We start from the raw sequence: 20,242 nt of genomic DNA, 5'->3' as shown, positions 1-20,242 counted from the left end.
TTTGGGAAACCGGGCCCAGTACTGTATCTGTGAGATCAGTCACACTATTTGATCCTTTTTACATGATATCAGCATACTGTCGGCTAGTGTTTTAACTCACAGATTCTCAGCTTTTAAAAATGAATCTTCACATTGTAAATGTAACTGAAATGTAACTGTTGCTCTCCTTCACAAAAGCACACAGGCTATGAAAAATTTTATTTAAAAAACTATGTAGAGCACCCCACATACAGTATGTACTTCTCTAATTGCATGAGAGGTCTTGATAGGATGCCTTCATGCATCATTGTATGCACATTTGTAATGTCATTCATGCGTGGAGGTGTATATTGAAAAACACACCTCTTCTTGTTCAGGCTTTTGTTCATCGTCTGGTCATGAAGGACAGGAAATATATACCTTTGATATATTTGATGTATTTGTTCCTACTGGATGTCAAACTCCAGTTTAGCACTGAGCATAATGTTGTCATCTTCACTCTTCAGAAGAGGCTGGCAAAACCCTACCAATACTTTATAATTATGATATACACAATGTCTGGTAAATATATTTGAGGGTGTGTGAGGTGTGTGTGAGGCGGACTGGGGGGTCAGAGTGGAGACCAGGAGAATTAACTCCAGGGAGTCTCAGATGCGGATCTGGTAGCCGTCGTTCAAAGTGCTGAGTTCTGCAGGCTTTCGATCCAGAGCCGCAGGTCTGAAAAAGAGAGAGAGACAAGACAAATGTAGTGTCATCATTTAGAGCACTAAAAGACAAGACCCAGTCACTTCAGCTGATGAAGTGTATTGAACACCTCAGACACACTCAATAACTTCCTATTGAAGTGATTACAGTACTGAACACCTCAGACACACTCAATAACTTCCTATTGAAGTGATTACAGTATTGAACACCTCAGACACACTCAATAACTTCCTATTGAAGTGATTACAGTATTGAACCCCTCAGACACACTCAATCATTTCCTATTGAAGTGATTACATTATTGAACACCTCAGACACACTCAATAACTTCCTACTGAAGTGATTACAGTTTTGAACACCTCAAGACACACTCAATAACTTCCTATTGAAGTGATTACAGTATTGGACACCTCAGACACACTCAATAACTTCCTATTGAAGTGATTACAGTATTGGACACCTCAGACACACTCAATAACTTCCTATTGAAGTGATTACAGTATTGGACACCTCAGACACACTCAATAACTTCCTATTGAAGTGATTACAGTATTGGACACCTCAGACACACTCAATAACTTCCTATTGAAGTGATTACAGTATTGGACACCTCAGACACACTCAATAACTTCCTATTGTGATCCTCCCTCACACACAGAGCAGAGGTAAGAGTTTTTCCTAGCCACTGTGCTTCTACATCTGCATTGCTTGCTCTTTGTGGTTTTAGGCTGGGTATTTGTAAAGCACTTTGTGACAACTGCTGATGTAAAAAGGGCATTATAAAATACATTTGATTGATTAAAGATGAATGAGGGATATTTGACATTTGCTCATGTAGAGAGCCAGTGAGTCAGTCCCCCAGAGTGTCAGTAAAGCCTGGGGCATCCTTTAGTGTCAGTCTGGGTGTAGTACTGTTTCATTGAGTGTGGTCACGTAGACTGGCTCCCCATAGGTTCTCATCAGCATAGTGACCTTGTCCTTGTGCTGAGGAGAGCAAAGACGCAGGACTTTCTGACACACACATGCCCATACACGCACACACCTTACACCGACCTGAGGGTGGCAGGCTTTCAGTACCATCTGACACCTATTGCTTCGCCCACAGAAGTGAAGGTGAGTGATACAGAAAAAGTGTTTTGTAAAACAGCTCATCAGATGCCAATAGAAAAAGAAGCAGAGGAATAGAGAGAGGCAGGGGGCAGATAGAAAGAGAGTAGAGAGGGAGAGAGAAAGAAGAGAAGTGTTTGAAGTGTGAAGCAGCAGGATAGTCTCAGTCAGCCAGTCATCTCTTTTTAATCCTGCACTGTGGTGGTGGTGTCCTGTCAGCTCAGCCCTGCACTGCTCCAACACACAGCATAGCACTTCCCCTGTCACTGCAATCATGCTTACGCACACGCACACACAGACACACACACACTACGCAACCAAACCTGGATTCTCAGGCCCTAAATAACCACCCACACAGCACCTTCCCTCTGACAAGGACAAAAATACATTTCAGCCCAGAGATCAAAGAGAAGAGGTATTTCTAAAAAGAGTCTTATGGGTTAGACCTTCATAAATAAGTTCTCTCCAAAGTAACAAAGGTTTCCTATTTCTCCTCTAATGTCTTCTGTGTTCAATACTCTGCTTGGCTTGAAGCCCTGAAGGCACTCCTCTTGCCTGTGTTTCTCTCGCCCCATTCCCTCCCCCAGAGTGCATTTCCTGCTTAGTATCCTTTCCCATCGATTCCCATCCCCCCCAGCCAGAGAGAGCGAGAGCAAGAACTCATTTCAACGTCAAACCAGTCCATCAATGCAGGCGGTGTATGAGTTTGTGTGTGTGTGTATGCCGGTATGTGTGTACAGTGCCTTGCAAAAGTATTCATCCCCCTTGGCATTTTTCCTATTTTGTTGCATTACAACCTGTAATTGAAATGGATTTTTATTTGGATTTCATGTAATGGACATACCCAAAATAGTCCAAATTGGTGAAGTGAAATGAAAAAAATTTGTTGTTTCAAAAAATGCAAAAAAATTAATAACGGAAAAGTGGTGCGTGCATATGTATTCACCCCCTTTGCTATGAAGCCCCTAAATAAGATCTGCTGCAACCAATTACCTTCAAAATTCACATAATTAGTTAAATAAAGTCCACCTGTGTGCAATCTAAATGTCACATGATCTCATTATATTTACACCTGTTCTGAAAGGCCCCAGAGTCTGCAACACCACTAAGCAAGGGGCACCACCAAGAAAGTGGCACCATGAAGACCAAGGAGCTCAAAGTTGTGGAGAAGAACAGATCAGGGTTGGGTTATAAAAAAATATCAGAAAGTTTGAACATCCCACGGAGCACCATTAAATCCATTATTACAAAATTGAAAGAATATGGCACCACAACAAACCTGCCAAGAGAGGGCCGCCCACCAAAACTCATGGAGCAGGAAAGGAGGGCATTAATCAGAGAGGCAACAAAGAGACCAAAGATAACCCTGAAGGAGCTGCAAAGCTCCACAGCGGAGATTGGAGTATCTGTCCATAGGACCACTTTAAGCTGTACACTCCACAGAGCTGGGCTTTACGGAAGGGTGGGCAGAAAAAAGCCTTTGCTTAAAGAAAAAAATAAGCAAACACATTTGGTGTTCACCAAAAGGCATGTGGGAGACTCCCCAAACATATGGAAGAAGGTACTCTGGTCAGATGAGACTAAAATTTAGCTTTTTGCCCATCAAGGAAAATGCTATGTCTGGCGGAAACTCAACACCTCTCATCACCCCGAGAACACCATCCCCACAGTGAAGCATGGTGGTGGCTGCATCATGCTGTGGGGATGTTTTTCATCTGCAGGGACTGGGAAACTGGTCAGAATTGAAGGAATGATGGATGGCACTAAATACAGGGAGATTCTTGAGGGAAACCTGTTTCAGTCTTCCAGAGATTTGAGACTGGGACGGAGGTTCACCTTCCAGCAGGAAAATGACCCTAAGCATCCTGCTAAAGCAACACTCGAGTGGAAACATTTAAATGTCTTGGAATGGCCTAGTCAAAGCCCAGACCTCAATCCAATTGAGAATCTGTGGTATGACTTAAAGATTGCTGTACACCAGTAGAACCCATCCAACTTGAAGGAGCTGGAGCAGTTCTGCCTTGAAGAATGGGCAACAATCGCAGTGGCTAGATGTGCCAAGCTTATAGAGACATACCCCAAGAGACTTGCAGCTGTAATTGCTGCAAAAGGTGGCTCTACAAAGTATTGACTTTGGGGGGGGGGTGAATAGTTATGCACGCTCAAGGTTTCTGTTTTTTTGTCTTATTTCTTGTTTGTTTCACAAAAAAATGTATTTTGCATCTTCAAAGTGGTAGGCATGTTGTATAAATCAAATGATACAAACCCCAAAAAAATCAATTTTAATTCCAGGTTGTAAGGCAAGAAAATAGGAAAAATGTGAAGGGGGGTGAATACTTTCGCAAGCCACTGTATCTATCTAAGACTACTTCCTCAGTACCCTGGACAGCACACCTACTCCCTCCCCTGCTGCTCCGATCAATAGCATTCTGTCTTCCAGGGACAGGGGGTGCACAGAGAGCCCAGGCTTTCAACACCCAGCGCACACAGTCAGTCGATCAGTCAGCCAGACAGGCGTCAACTTTCTCTGAGCCACACCATTCCCACACAGTGGCTTCCAAGCAGCCCTGGTTAACAGCCCATCCATCACCACAGGCCACGGAATTAACATCATTCCTCAACACAGAGAAACACCACTCTGCTTAACTATTCATCAGACTAAAGCCTGCAGATTTCACTAAGTCCTCTGGGAGGGGACAAATTACCTGAGGGTAGGCTTTCTGTTTTAGTGCTGATCAAAACAATTACAACTGTGATGATTGAGCCCCTGTGGGGATTACAGCCTATACATGGGTTTCAGAGCTGATTACACAAAGTAGAACAAAGAGCTTTGTTAAACAATAATAGAGGAGAGGAGAGGAGAGGAGAGGAGAGGAGAGGAGAGGAGAGGAGAGGAGAGGAGAGTGGGCCTGGACTCCGCGCTCTGAAGAGGAGAATCTCAGAGCACAGACACAGCAGTCAACAGCCAGCCCACCCCAGCCCAGCCCACTACAAAATAGACAACACCCAGACCACTACAGAACAGACAACACCCAGCCCAGCCCACTACAGAATTTACAACACCCAGCCCACTACAGAATAGACAACACCCAGCCAACTACAGAATAGACAACACCCAGCCCACTACAGAACAAACAACACCCAGCCCACTACAGAATAGACAACACCCAGCCCACTACAGAATAAACAGCCAGCCCAGCCCACTACAGAATTGACAACATCCAGACCACTGCAGAACAGACAACACCCAGCCCACTACAGAATCGACAACATCCAGCCCACTACAGAATAGACAACACCCAGCCAACTACAGAACAGACAACACCCAGCCCACTACAGAATAGACAACACCCAGCCCACTACAGAACAAACAACACCCAGCCCACTACAGAATAGACAACACCCAGCCCACTACAGAATAAACAGCCAGCCCAGCCCACTACAGAATTGACAACATCCAGACCACTGCAGAACAGACAACACCCAGCCCACTACAGAATCGACAACATCCAGCCCACTACAGAATAGACAACACCCACCCAACTACAGAACAGACAACACCCAGCCCACTACAGAATAGACAACACCCAGCCAACTACAGAACAGACAACACCCAGCCCACTACAAAATAGACAACATCCAGCCAACTACAGAACAGACAACACCCAGCCCACTACAGAACTGACAACACCCAGCCCACTACAGAATAGACAACAGCCAGCCCAGCCCACTACAGAATAGACAACATCCAGCCATGACCACTACAGAACAGACAACAGCCAGCTCACTACAGAATAGATAACAGCCAGCCCACCACAGAATAGATAACAGCCAGCCCACCCCAGCCCACTACATAATAGACAACAGCCAGCCCACTCCAGCCCACTACAGAATAGACAACATCCAGCCCACCACATAATAGATAACAGCCAGTCCACCCCAGCCCACTACAGAATAGACAACAGCCAGCCCACTCCAGCCCACTACAGATCAGACGACAGCCAGCTCAGCCCACTACAGAATAGACAACATCCAGCCCAGTCCACTACAGAATAGATAACATCCAGCCATGACCACTACAGAACAGACAACAGCCAGCCCAGCCCACTACAGAATAGACAACATCCAGCCCACCACAGAATAGATAACAGCCAGCCCACCCCAGCCCACTACAGAATATACAACAGCCAGCCCACTCCAGCCCACTACAGATCAGACAACAGCCAGCCCAGCCCACTACAGAATAGACAACATCCAGCCCACTACAGAATAGATAACAGCCAGCCCACTCCAGCCCACTACAGATCAGACAACAGCCAGCCCACTTCAGCCCACTACAGATCAAACAACACCCAGCCCACTACAGAATAGACAACATCCAGCCCACTACAGATCAGACGACAGCCAGCCCAGCCCACTACAGAATAGACAACACCCAGCCCACTACAGAATAGACAACAGCCAGCCCAGCCCACTACAGAATAGACAACAGCCATACCAACCCACTACAGAATAGACAACATCCAGCCCACTACAAAATAGATAACAGCCAACCCACCCCAGCCCACTACAGAATAGATAACAGCCAGCCCACTCCAGCCCACTACAGATCAGACAACAGCCAGCCCACTTCAGCCCACTACAGATCAGACGACAGCCAGCCCAGCCCACTACAGAATAGACATCATCCAGCCCACTACAGATCAAACAGCCAGCCCACTACAGAATAGACAACATCCAGCCCACTACAGAACAGACAACACCAATCCCACTACAGAATAGACAACAGCCAGCCCAGCCCACTACAGAATAGACAACAGCCATCCCAACCCACTACAGAATAGACAACATCCAGCCCACCACAAAATAGATAACAGCCAACCCACCCCAGCCCACTACAGAATAGATAACAGCCAGCCCACTCCAGCCCACTACAGAATAGACAACAACCAGCCCACTACAGAACAGACAACACCCAGCCCACTACAGAATAGACAACACCCAGCCAACTACAGAATAGACAACAGCCAGCCCAGCCCACTACAGAATAGACAACATCCAGCCCACTACAGAACATACAACACCCAGCCCACTACAGAATAGACAACACCCAGCCCACTACAGAATAGACAACAGCCAGCCCAGCCCACTACAGAATAGACAACAGCCATCCCAACCCACTACAGAATAGACAACATCCAGCCCACTACAAAATAGACAACAGCCAGCCCACTCCAGCCCACTACAGTATAGACAACATCCAGCCCAGACCACTACAGAACAGACAACAGCCAGCCCATCCCACTACAGAATAGACAACATCCAGCCCACTACAGAATAGATAATAGCCAGCCCACCCCAGCCCACTACAGAATAGACAACATCCAGCCCACTACAGATCAGACGACAGCCAGCTCAGCCCACTACAGAATAGACAACATCCAGCCCAGTCCACTACAGAATAGACAACATCCAGCCATGACCACTACAGAACAGACAACAGCCAGCCCAGCCCACTACAGAATAGACAACATCCAGCCCACCATAGAATAGATAACAGCCAGCCCACCCCAGCCCACTACAGAATAGACAACAGCCAGCCCACTCCAGCCCACTACAGATCAGACAACAGCCAGCCCAGCCCACTACAGAATAGACAACATCCAGCCCACTACAGATCAAACAGCCAGCCCAGCACTCTACAGAATAGACAACACCCAGCCCACTACAGATCAAACAGCCAGCCCAGCCCACTACAGAATAGACAACATCCAGCCCACTACAGAACAGACAACAGCCAGCCCACTACAGAATAGACAACAGCCAGCCCAGCCCACTACAGAATAGACAACAGACATCCCAACCCACTACAGAATAGACAACATCCAGCCCACTACAAAATAGATAACAGCCAACCGACCCCAGCCCACTACAGAATAGATAACAGCCAGCCCACTCCAGCCCACTACAGATCAGACAACAGCCAGCCCACTACAGATCAGACAACATCCAGCCCACCACATAATAGATAACAGCCAGCCCACCCCAGCCCACTACAGAATAGACAACAGCCAGCCCACTCCAGCCCACTACAGATCAGACGACAGCCAGCTCAGCCCACTACAGAATAGACAACATCCAGCCCAGTCCACTACAGAATAGATAACATCCAGCCATGACCACTACAGAACAGACAACAGCCAGCCCAGCCCACTACAGAATAGACAACATCCAGCCCACCACAGAATAGATAACAGCCAGCCCACCCCAGCCCACTACAGAATATACAACAGCCAGCCCACTCCAGCCCACTACAGATCAGACAACAGCCAGCCCAGCCCACTACAGAATAGACAACATCCAGCCCACTACAGAATAGATAACAGCCAGCCCACTCCAGCCAACTACAGAATAGACAACAGCCAGCCCAGCCCACTACAGAATAGACAACATCCAGCCCACTACAGAACATACAACACCCAGCCCACTACAGAATAGACAACACCCAGCCCACTACAGAATAGACAACAGCCAGCCCAGCCCACTACAGAATAGACAACAGCCATCCCAACCCACTACAGAATAGACAACATCCAGCCCACTACAAAATAGACAACAGCCAGCCCACTCCAGCCCACTACAGTATAGACAACATCCAGCCCAGACCACTACAGAACAGACAACAGCCAGCCCATCCCACTACAGAATAGACAACATCCAGCCCACTACAGAATAGATAATAGCCAGCCCACCCCAGCCCACTACAGAATAGACAACATCCAGCCCACTACAGATCAGACGACAGCCAGCTCAGCCCACTACAGAATAGACAACATCCAGCCCAGTCCACTACAGAATAGACAACATCCAGCCATGACCACTACAGAACAGACAACAGCCAGCCCAGCCCACTACAGAATAGACAACATCCAGCCCACCACAGAATAGATAACAGCCAGCCCACCCCAGCCCACTACAGAATAGACAACAGCCAGCCCACTCCAGCCCACTACAGATCAGACAACAGCCAGCCCAGCCCACTACAGAATAGACAACATCCAGCCCACTACAGATCAAACAGCCAGCCCAGCCCACTACAGAATAGACAACACCCAGCCCACTACAGATCAAACAGCCAGCCCAGCCCACTACAGAATAGACAACATCCAGCCCACTACAGAACAGACAACAGCCAGCCCACTACAGAATAGACAACAGCCAGCCCAGCCCACTACAGAATAGACAACAGCCATCCCAACCCACTACAGAATAGACAACATCCAGCCCACTACAAAATAGATAACAGCCAACCGACCCCAGCCCACTACAGAATAGATAACAGCCAGCCCACTCCAGCCCACTACAGATCAGACAACAGCCAGCCCACTACAGATCAGACAACAGCCAGCCCACTACAAAATAGATAACAGCCAACCCAACCCAGCCCACTACAGAATAGACAACATCCAGCCCAGACCACTACAGAACAGACAACAGCCAGCCCAGCCCACTACAGAATAGACAACATCCAGCCCACTACAGAATAGATAATAGCCAGCCCACCCCAGCCCACTACAGAATAGATAACATCCAGCCCACTACAGAATAGACAACAGCCAGCCCACTCCAGCCCACTACAGATCAGACGACAGCCAGCCCAGTCCACTACAGAACAGACAACACCCAGCCCATTACAGAATAGACAACACCCAGCCCACTACAGATCAGACAACAGCCAGCCCAGCCCACTACAGAATAGACAACATCCAGCCCACTACAGATCAGACAACAGCCAGCCCAGCCCACCCCAGATCAGACAACAGCCAGCCCAGCCCACTACAGAATAGACAACATCCAGCCCACTACAGATCAGACAACAGCCAGCCCAGCCCACTACAGAACAGACAACACCCAGCCCATTACAGAATAGACAACACCCAGCCCACTACAGATCAGACGACAGCCAGCCCAGTCCACTACAGAACAGACAACACCCAGCCCATTACAGAATAGACAACATCCAGCCCCCTACAGATCAGACAACAGCCAGCCCAGCCCACTACAGAATAGACAACATCCAGCCCACTACAGATCAGACAACAGCCAGCCCAGCCCATTACAGAATAGACAACATCCAGCCCACTACAGATCAGACAACAGCCAGCCCAGCCCAGCCCACCCCAGAACAGACAACAGCCAGCCGATCTACAGTACAGGCTGCCTCTACAATGTACAGCTAGAGAGGAAAGATAGTAGGGTATTTGTTTTGGTACTGTCCATTTGTAGCTTGTTTTTGGACACAGGTCCAGGAATGGCTAAAGGATTGCAATATTTACCTGGAGCTAACCCTGCAGATAGCATTACTGGGTGATCTGAAAAGTCATAGTCAATCGATCAATAATATAATAATACTTTTAGCAAAAAAAAATATTTTCAATTTACAATCTGTAGAAACAATGAGAATAGAAAGGTTCAGAACTTTTGTGAAACATCACAGTACAGTTGAAATATATATGGCAAATAGAGATCCAATATGGATGGTGTTAGGAGATAGATGGATGGTGTTGAATGGAGGTCAAGGATGGGACTAATAACAATTAATAACAACAAGACAACTAATAATGTAAGCATGCTGTGTCCATAATAAGTATATAGGTTATTGAGAGCTTTTGTGAAAGAGCACAGTTGGAAAGATATGGCATACAGAAGCAAACCGGATGGACATCATGAAAATGATCGGAGAGGTTGAGGGTAGAGGAAGTTCAGGAGTATAAAACAAACAAAATAGAATTATTGTAAAATTGACTGTGTCCATAAAATTTATATAGTATGTATAAGCTGGAAGTAGAGGCCTAAGCATTGTTGTTCACTAGTTTACTCCAATTAGGGAAGGGGTGGTGAGGTTGAAGGGTAATAAAGGGAAATATATATATATATATACACAGTGGGAAGAACAAGTATTTGATACACTGCCGATTTTGCAGGTTTTCCTATTTACAAAGCATGTAGAGGTCTGTCATTTTTATCATAGGTACACTTCAACTGTGAGAGACTGAATCTAAAACAAAAATCCAGAAAATCACATTGTATGATTTTTAAGTAATTCATTTGCATTTTATTGCATGACATAAGTATTTGATACATCAGAAAACCAGAACTTAATATTTGGTACAGAAACCTTTGTTTGCAATTACAGAGATCATATGTTTCCTGTAGGTCTTGACCAGGTTTGCACTCACTGCAGCAGGGATTTTGGCCCACTCCTCCATACAGACCTTCTCCACATCCTTCAGGTTTCGGGGCTGTCGCTGGGCAATACGGACTTTCAGCTCCCTCCAAAGATTTTCTATTGGGTTCAGGTCTGGAGACTGGCTAGGCCACTCCAGGACCATGAGATGCTTCTTACGGAGCCACTCCTTAGTTGCCCTGGCTGTGTGTTTCGGGTCGTTGTCATGCTGGAAGACCCAGCCCCGACCCATCTTCAATGCTCTTACTGAGGGAAGGAGGTTGTTGGCCAAGATCTCGCGATACATGGCCCCATCCATCCTCCCCTCAATACGGTGCAGTCATCCTGTCCCCTTTGCAGAAAAGCATCCCCAAAGAATGATGTTTCCACCTCCATTCACGGTTGGGATGGTGTTCTTGGAGTTGTACTCATCCTTCTTCTTCCTCCAAACACGGCGAGTGGAGTTTAGACCAAAAAGCTCTATCAGACCACATGACCTTCTCCCATTCCTCCTCTGGATCATCCAGATGGTCATTGGCAAACTTCAGACGGGCATGGACATGTGCTGGCTTGAGCAGGGGGACCTTGCGTGCGCTGCAGGATTTTAATGGTTTTCTTTGAGACTGTGGTCCCAGCTCTCTTCAGGTCATTGACCAGGTCCTGCCATGTAGTTCTGGGTTGATCCCTCACCTTCCTCATGATCATAGATGCCCCACGAGGTGAGATCTTGCATGGAGCCCCAGACCGAGGGTGATTGACCGTCATCTTGAACTTCTTCCATTTTCTAATAATTGCGCCAACAGTTGTTGCCTTCTCACCAAGCTGCTTGCCTATTGTCCTGTAGCCCATCCCAGCCTTGTGCAGGTCTACATTTTTATCCCTGATGTCCTTACACAGCTCTCTGGTCTTGGCCATTGTGGAGAGGTTGGAGTCTGTTTGATTGAGTGTGTGGACAGGTGTCTTTTATACAGGTAACGAGTTCAAACAGGTGCAGTTAATACAGGTAATGAGTGGAGAACAGGAAGGCTTCTTAAAGAAAAACTAACAGGTCTGTGAGAATTCTTACTGGTTGGTAGGTGATCAAATACTTATGTCATGCAATAAAATGCAAATTAATTACTTAAAAATCATACAATGTGATTTTCTAGATTTTTGTTTTAGATTCCATCTCTCACAGTTGAAGTGTACCTATGATAAAAATTACAGACCTCTACATGCTTTGTAGGTAGGAAAACCTGCAAAATCGGCAGTGTATCAAATACTTCTCCCCACTGTATATATATATTTGCGAGAACAAAAAACATATGGGGGATTGGAAGTGATGCAGACAATTACATTGATGGAAGTTACAATCTATCTGCAGTATTAAAGCTGATCTACCCCCAAAAAAATATAAATAATAATAATAATAAAATAAAAAAATAGATAGTAGGAGATAGGAACGGTAATGATAATGACAAGACCCCTGGTCTGACCACTCTTGGCTGTCCTTGTCTCAACAACCTCATTGAATATTTCACTTTTCCGGAAACAGGTGCAGTATTGTAGCCCATTAGAATTACCTTGCATTTGATATTAAGAAATTTGGTGGGTCTAGAGACTCTAGATAACATAAAAAAAATTCCTTCAAAAGCGAAGGTTTCTTGGCGAGTGGGCTAAACCTCTAATTGTTTACTAGCGATGTGCCTGGCTGCTATGATAAAGCCAGATGACAGTGACACAGGGTGGTAGAGTAGAGGGCTGCCCTGCGGCATTCTGTCTCCATGTCTGACTTCTGCTTTCCTCTACCTGAGAGGAAGATCTCCATGGAGACTATTTCATCTCTGTCTTCAACCTGCATCTTCTGCAAAGGCTTTGTCTATAAAGTGAAGTTAATTTCAGACTTTCTATCTCAGCTTCACATTTCTGTGTTCATGAGAACGATCGCACTGCGCTGAAACCACCTGCTGAGCAGAGCTCTGGATAACTGTATTGAGTGCTTTACCTACTTATTCAGTCTTGTTAATGGCAGTGCTAGCACATCTATGGGTACATCTACTGAGCCATTCATCCACAACAGAGGATATTTTCCAAGCTATTCATGGATACATCACGCTCTCAGTATAGCTTTTATTCCCCATTTAACCAATTAGACTTAATACGTTCATAAACCACTGTGGGAATAGAAATCCAGTCTTCGCAAGTAAATGTTATTTGGCAGCACGTATTCGCCCCATTAAACAAACCCAATATCTACAAATCTCCCAGCGGCATCGCTCGATGAGCAGGCAGTGGATGGAGAGAGAGCATTAGCAGGCTTCCAGAGATCGGTTAGAGTTACTCTCTACTCTTTGTACATAAACTCTGACTGCTGATGACATTTTCTGAGGCGCTGGCTGAACAAACATGTCTATAACATAGCCAGGGACTCGGATAGACTATGTTGGTTGCCTCTGGATTTGAGGTGAATAATTGAACATGTTGGTGACAGAGGAGGAACACTGCTCCCTAGGGGCGACATGGTGAGACATGGGACACAAGAACGTATCAGGGGGTGGAAAAGACTCTCTTCCTCAATAATTAACATCTCAAAGGAGGCGACAGGCAGAGAGGTGGGTGTCTACGAACAGGCCTAAAATAACTCTGTCAGATTGGAGGGTGGTGCTGAACAAGTAGACCTTGGCCTGCAGCCCCTCTTTAAATGTCACTGTTGTTCTCTTAGAAGAGCCTCCTCCCACTCCTTTGGTCTGTCAGGATAGACAATGTACTTCATTGGTCTCAATTACTATGGTGTAGGAGCCACATTAAGTGGTGATTACGCACACGCACAGACTCACATTCACAAACACATACACACATATAAATGTACAAAAGCACGCATGCACACACAAACACGCACACACGCACCAGATGCCAAAGGATAAAAGGTTTCCCATCATGTCAAATCACAACACACACACCCATAATCCAGGCATGACAGAAATCCCCTGGCCATTCCACTGTGTCCATTCCAACAGGGGCTTGGGTTACATCATTAGGATTTGGGTTGCTAAGCAGAGTGGTGCTATGATAAAAACCAAGTATCAAGCCTATCTCCTCAGTCTGTAGTGGGGGGATTACCAGAACGCATCTGTCTCATGCATGTGGATCCTCCTCTCCATGCCTGTGTTCCCTGAGTGACGCTGCAGCTGCTGCACTGGGTCAGCCCCAGATCCTATTACAGACTCAGCCTGCCCTCTGCCAGCTGAGAGGAGACCAAACCAGGCCAGGAGGACGGGAAAAGAGGGCTCTCATCTTGCCAGATAGGAACAGGGCACTGTGTATGTGTGTGTGTGTGTGTGTGTGTGTGTGTGTGTGTGTGTGTGTGTATGTGTGTGTGCTTGCGTGTCCTGAGTTTCTCTCCGAGCCTCTATCTTGTCAGAGGAACTCTCCCTTGACAACACTTCAAGTCCTGTTACTCTGTCTCTGTGTGACATGCTCAGTCAACAGCAGACTTAAGCGTAGCCCAGAGGAATTATGGTAGGTGACCTGAGAGTCCATGCATAAATCCCAGGATGCCTTCTGCACAGGATTGAGGTAGAAGTTGCCCTTCACCACAGATCTAGGATCACATTACACTAGCCCCATTCCTAACCTTAACCAATAGAGGATGAGACAAGATCTGACTCTGTATCAGTGGTTCGTGAGGAGGGGCAATATATTCCAACTCCACTCAACAGTGCACGTATCCCAGCAGCCTCTTTGTCAGGGCAGGGTCTTCCTGAATTCTCCCAGTGTGCTGGTGAGTGATAATAGGAGTGAACACTTCCCTTCCATAAGAGACACTATGCTGGCCTGACTGGGGCTTTCAGCTGTTGTCAGCAGAAAACAAGTGCTTCTCCCTCCCTCTGCCAAGCAGGCTGTGATTCTACTGCTGTGCTGTCCGAATGGACCTTCAGCCCAGCCAAGCCACTGAGTTAGGTCCTTCATCACAACACAAACTGTGGTGTACACTCACGCATAGGCTACATACCATAGGCAAGCACATCGCACACATTCACTCCCTCGCCCACACACCCCTATGCACACACTGAAGCCAGTTAACTCCATACTCCAAATTCACCCAGATTAGCTAATGTCAGTATCTGATCTAGTCCTGCTGCTTAGTCCTCACAGTTTCCTCTAACTGGAGCTGACAAGAATGTGATAGACTGTGAACTCTACATGAACTGGGATCCTTAGCCAGGAAGCAAGACAGGGAAAGAGGGTTGACAGGATAAGAGAACAGCAATAGTCTACAGAAAACATGTAAGACTCTGTTAACTCCTTAAAGTTCAGCAACTTCAGAAAGTGTGTCAGGGTTCCATGCCCTCGTTAATATAAAAACAAGATGGAAAACATTCCATAGACACAGCCAATGAATCTCTCTCTAACATCATAGCGTCTAGCCAAGTAATCAAGATGGGGCATTGAGAGGTTTTATAGTTGGGATGATCAACAGTTGATTTCTATGAACTATACATCTCACTCATGCATATCCAATCTGATCTGCATGAGATTAAATTACTTTTAATTAAAACCAGCCCAACTTTTAATTAAATCTCTAAGGAAAAACTGTTGTATGTAGATGAAATCTAACCTTACGTTTTGTGACCATTGAACATTAAACAAATGATATTTTCTTCAAAAGTAACCTGATGTGAACTCTTCCTAATTGTTAGGAAGTGTTGAGATGTCAATGTAAAACTACCTAAGAAAGGCCATTCCACCTTCTGTCTCAGTGATGCTAATAACCTGAGGTTGATTCCCAGGGATACTTACGACTTGTCTCTCCGGTGGATGTGGCGTCTTTGGGGGCTGCTCTGTCGGCGTCGGGGGGAGAGAGACTTGCCTCTGGTCCGTTCTTTGATGGGAGACTGGGCACTTGACGACTTCAGGATCTGAGAGAAAACAAAAAAATAAGACTTAGATATGGAATCTAAATGATAAGAGACAGTTTGAGCTGCAGTTTCTTTACTGCACTGATATTTAAGTGGTTTTGTTTACAGCTGCAAGCTACAGAGGAGGCGTTGCAGACATGTTAACCATTCAGTGGGCCCATTTGCAGCAGGCTATGGGGCTGGGGAAATGAAAAGTTCCACTTCAATAAAAAGAGCAGTCGAAGAAGTTAACTTTTAAAGACACAGTTGGATCTCAGAGACAGAGAGTGTAAAGGAGTCATCTGTGAGTCAATGTAGGGAGAAGAGGAGACTAACAGACAGTAATGAAGCCAGCCTCCCAGGCAACACAATGGTACCCCATTAACCCAATCAGCCCACTAGTCAACTCCCTCTGCAAACTCAATTACCCAGCAACCATCTGGCTCACAGGCACGCTCAGGCACACACGCACACTACAGGCACTGAGAGAGATACTCAGGAGTTGAACTGAAATATTACTGACGTCCGCCATTCGATTATCAGAATTAGAGTTTCATGGTCACCCTGTTCTGGTAGAAACCTAATGAGAGCTCACTCCTGACCAACATTTGGAGAAGAGACTGGAGAGGGATCATGATTTCCTGGAATGAATACACAGGAAGTAGCTCATATTCCGTGCTCCAGAAACCACATGCAGCTGAAAGCATATGCAGGATGTTAGTCATAAGGTTGGTGATAGATGTAAGGATGTGTGTGCTGTAGTGGGGGAGGGTTATAAGGACAGACAATGGTCTCCTATATGAAATGCAAGCTCTCTGTCTGAGTTGTGCATAGAAAACACACTAGAGACATTTCCCAACTGGTTTTTGAGCATTTTCAATGAAAAATGACCCCTAAATTGATTAATTCAAATGAGAAAAGTGTTTTTTACACTAATATCACTATTACTAGTTCTAAAAAGATGAAGTGAAAGGGTGGTGGTGAATTTTTCAGCTTCCAGAAATACAGTGATATCTATTGATACACTGACACATTTTTGGTAAGCACTGTAAGAATGTACAATTTCAGTGTTCACACGACTCACATTAAGTATGTACAGCTAACGAGGGTCAAACACAGAGGTCAAGGCTGTGTCTCCAGCGCTGGGCAGCTGGGAACTGACCTACATTTACTGTTGCTTTTTTAGTCAGCCCCAGACGCACCATCCTCTGACCATCTCCCAACACCACTAGCTACCACCACGCTACAGCTAATACAAGGGAATCTGGGATACGCAGTCCAACCAGCCAGCCAGCCTCTCGCTCTCTATCTCTCTCTCCATTTCTCTCTCCTTTTCTCTTTCTCTCCCTATCTCTCTGCCTCTCTCTGCCTCTCTCTTTCTCTCTCTTCTCCACTGAGGGGAACTCTGGCCTTAATTATCCCTGAAGGCTCATATTCCACCCTTTGACTCTCCGTGGCGGCAGCCCTGCTTTCAGACAGGGAACTGGGGGGGAATTCTATGACGTGACGCCGTTCCAGACGGACGCCAAGCAAAAGCAACACTAACGAGTTGAACGTTCCCTCAGGGATGACCCCGGGACAGTAGACTAGAGAGCTAATGTATTGTGGTGAACTTTTTCACCCTAACAGAGTTCAAAGTGTATATTGTACCCTAAACTTCCTAGTATTTTTCAAAGACTTGGGAGATACAGCATTGTAGATACTAAACACAGGAAATGTATGAATGGATGGCAGTGAGGCATCAAGTAATCAAGTTTGACACATATGACCTCTCATGTCTGCCCATGTGAGAAAATGTGAGAAAGTAGGACAACAATATCTCACCTTCATCCTCATGTCTCGGCCATGCTTCTCCAGCTCCTTCCTCATGTCCTCTCTCCCCAGACGGGCGGCGTTGAGCACCAGGTACTTCCACTCAATGGGCTGGAAGACGTGCGGGTCGTGGGGCACGTACAGGCCGATCTTCACCTTCTTCAGGGTGTGCTGGTAGCGGCGGTACGAGTCCTCGAACTCCAACACCAGCTCGCTGAGCGTGCGGAAGGTCAGAGCCTTGTCCATGAGGTCTTGGCGGCGGCTCATGCCCAGTGTGCCATAACGTCCGTTGCAGTAAACGCCCAGCACCACGTGGTGGAAGTGGTTCCCTGAGAACTGGGTCTTGAAGCTGATGGGAAAACGCTCCACCGAGGTCAGCCCGTTGGTCAGGTAGCTGACGCAGCCTGTGTCAAGGATGTTAACTCAAATCAAATAAAATCATCAAATCAAATCGTGTTTAGCACATGTTTTTGCGGGTGTAGCGAAATGCTTGTGCTTCTACCTCCGACAGTGCAGTAATATCTAACAAGTAATATCTAACAATTTCACAACATATACCCATATACATATACACACAAATCTAAGTAAGGAATGGAATTAAGAATATATACACTACCAGTCAAAAGTTGGGACACACCTACTCATTCAAGGGTTTTTCTTTATTTGTACAATTTTTTACATTGTAGAATAATAGTGAAGACATCAAAACTATGAAATAACACATATGGAATCATGTAGTAACCAAAAAAGTGTTAAACAAATCAAAATATATTTTATATTTGAGATTCTTCAAATAGCCACCCTTTGCCTTGATGACAGCTTTACACACTCTTGCCATTCTCTCAACCAGCTTCATGAGGTAGTCACCTGGAATGCATTTCAATTAACAGGTGTGCCTTCTGGCGCCGACAAAGATGGCGGCATCGCGACTAGCTCTTAGGAAACTTTGCACTATTTTGTATTTTTATGTATAATTTTTTACATTCTTAGCTCAGAAAGTGTTTTGTATCATTACATACAGCCAGGAAAAACTATTGGACATCAGAGCGGCGGTAACTCACCAGCATTACGACCAGGAATATGACTTTCCCGAAGCAGATCCTTTGTTTGCTCTCCCCAGGGCAATTGAACTGATTCCAGCGGCTGACCCAAAACATCGCCGCCGGATGAGAGGCACTCAGAGCGGCCTGCTGGTTCGACTTAGGAGGCGCGCACACCACCCACCGCTTCCAAGTATACTACTCGCTAATGTTCAGTCTTTGGATAACAAAGTCGACAAGCTCAGGGCAAGGATTTCTTTCCAGAGAGACATCAGGGCGATACCACGACGGCCCTCAAAGAACTTCACTGGACTTTATGCAAACTGGAAACCACATATCCTGAGGCTGCATTTATTGTAGCCAGGGATTTTAACAAAGCAAATTTGAGGACTAGGCTGCCGAAGTTCTATCAACATATCGACTGTTGTACTCTGGCTGCTAAAATCCTTGACCATTGCTATTCGAAATTCCGGGATGGTTATAAGGCCCTCCCCCGCCCTCCTTTCGGCAAATCTGACCACGACTCCATTTTGCTCCTCCCTTCCTATAGGCAGAAACTCAAACAGGAAGTACCCGTGCTAAGGACTATTCAATGCTGGTCTGACCAATCGGAATCCACGCTTCAAGATTGTTTTGATCACGCGGACTGGGATATGTTCCAGGTAGCTTGCGAAAATAATTTTGACGAATACACTGAAACGGTGACTGAGTTTATCAGGAAGTGTATAGGAGATGTTGTGCCCACTGTGACTATTACAACCTACCCTAACCAGAAACCGTGGATAGATGGCAGTACTGAAAGCGCGAACCACCGCATTTAATCATGGCAAGGTGACTAGGAATATGGCAGAATACAAACAGTGTAGCTACTCACTCCGCAAGGAAATTCAACTGGCAAAACATCAGTATATAGACATAGTGGAGTCGCAATTCAATGGTTCAGACACGAGACGTATGTGGCAGGGTCTACAGACAATCACGGACTACAAAAGGAAAACCAGCCACGTCGCCGACACCGACGTCTCGCTTCCAGACAAGCTAAACACCTTCTTCGCCCGCTTTGAGGATAACACAGTGCCACCGACACGGCCCACTACCAAGGACTGTGGGCTCTCCTTCTCCGTGGCCGACGTGAGTAAGACATTTAAGCATGTTAACCCCCGCAAGGCTGCCGGCCCAGACGGCATCCATAGCTACGTCCTCAGAGCATGCGCAGACCAGCTGGCTGGTGTGTTCACGGACATATTCAATCTCTCCCTATCCCAGTCTGCTGTCCCACATGCTTCAAGATGGCCACCATTGTTCCTGTACCCAAGAAAGCAAAGGTAACTGAACTAAATGACTATCGCCCCGTAGCACTCACCTCTGTCAAAATGAAGTGCTTTGAGATATTAGTCAAGGATCATATCACCTCTACCTTACCTGTCACCCTAGACCCACTTCAATTTGCTTACCGCCCCAATAGATCCACAGACGATGCAATCGCCATCACACTG

General features: G+C 46.2%; 1 protein-coding gene across 1 annotated transcript in view; it reads right to left on the bottom strand.

Annotated features, from left to right (window-relative positions):
- Positions 1-403: 403 nt before the first annotated feature.
- Positions 404-20,242, bottom strand: part of vash2 (vasohibin 2) — a 39,186-nt gene continuing 19,347 nt past the window's right edge. The window contains exons 5-7 of the mRNA XM_084150751.1: positions 17,719-18,100; positions 15,797-15,915; positions 404-696 (exon numbers count right to left, since the gene is read on the bottom strand). Of these exons, the coding sequence (XP_084006877.1) occupies positions 627-696; positions 15,797-15,915; positions 17,719-18,100 (571 nt within the window). The 3' untranslated portion in view covers positions 404-626. The remainder of the gene's footprint in view (positions 697-15,796; positions 15,916-17,718; positions 18,101-20,242) is intronic.

Source organism: Coregonus lavaretus, assembly GCF_964263955.1.
Source record: "Coregonus lavaretus genome assembly, chromosome: 33".
NCBI classification, from domain to species: Eukaryota; Metazoa; Chordata; class Actinopteri; order Salmoniformes; family Salmonidae; genus Coregonus; species Coregonus lavaretus.
Note: the sequence above shows the minus strand (reverse complement) of the source record. Positions and strands in the feature narration are given on the sequence as shown.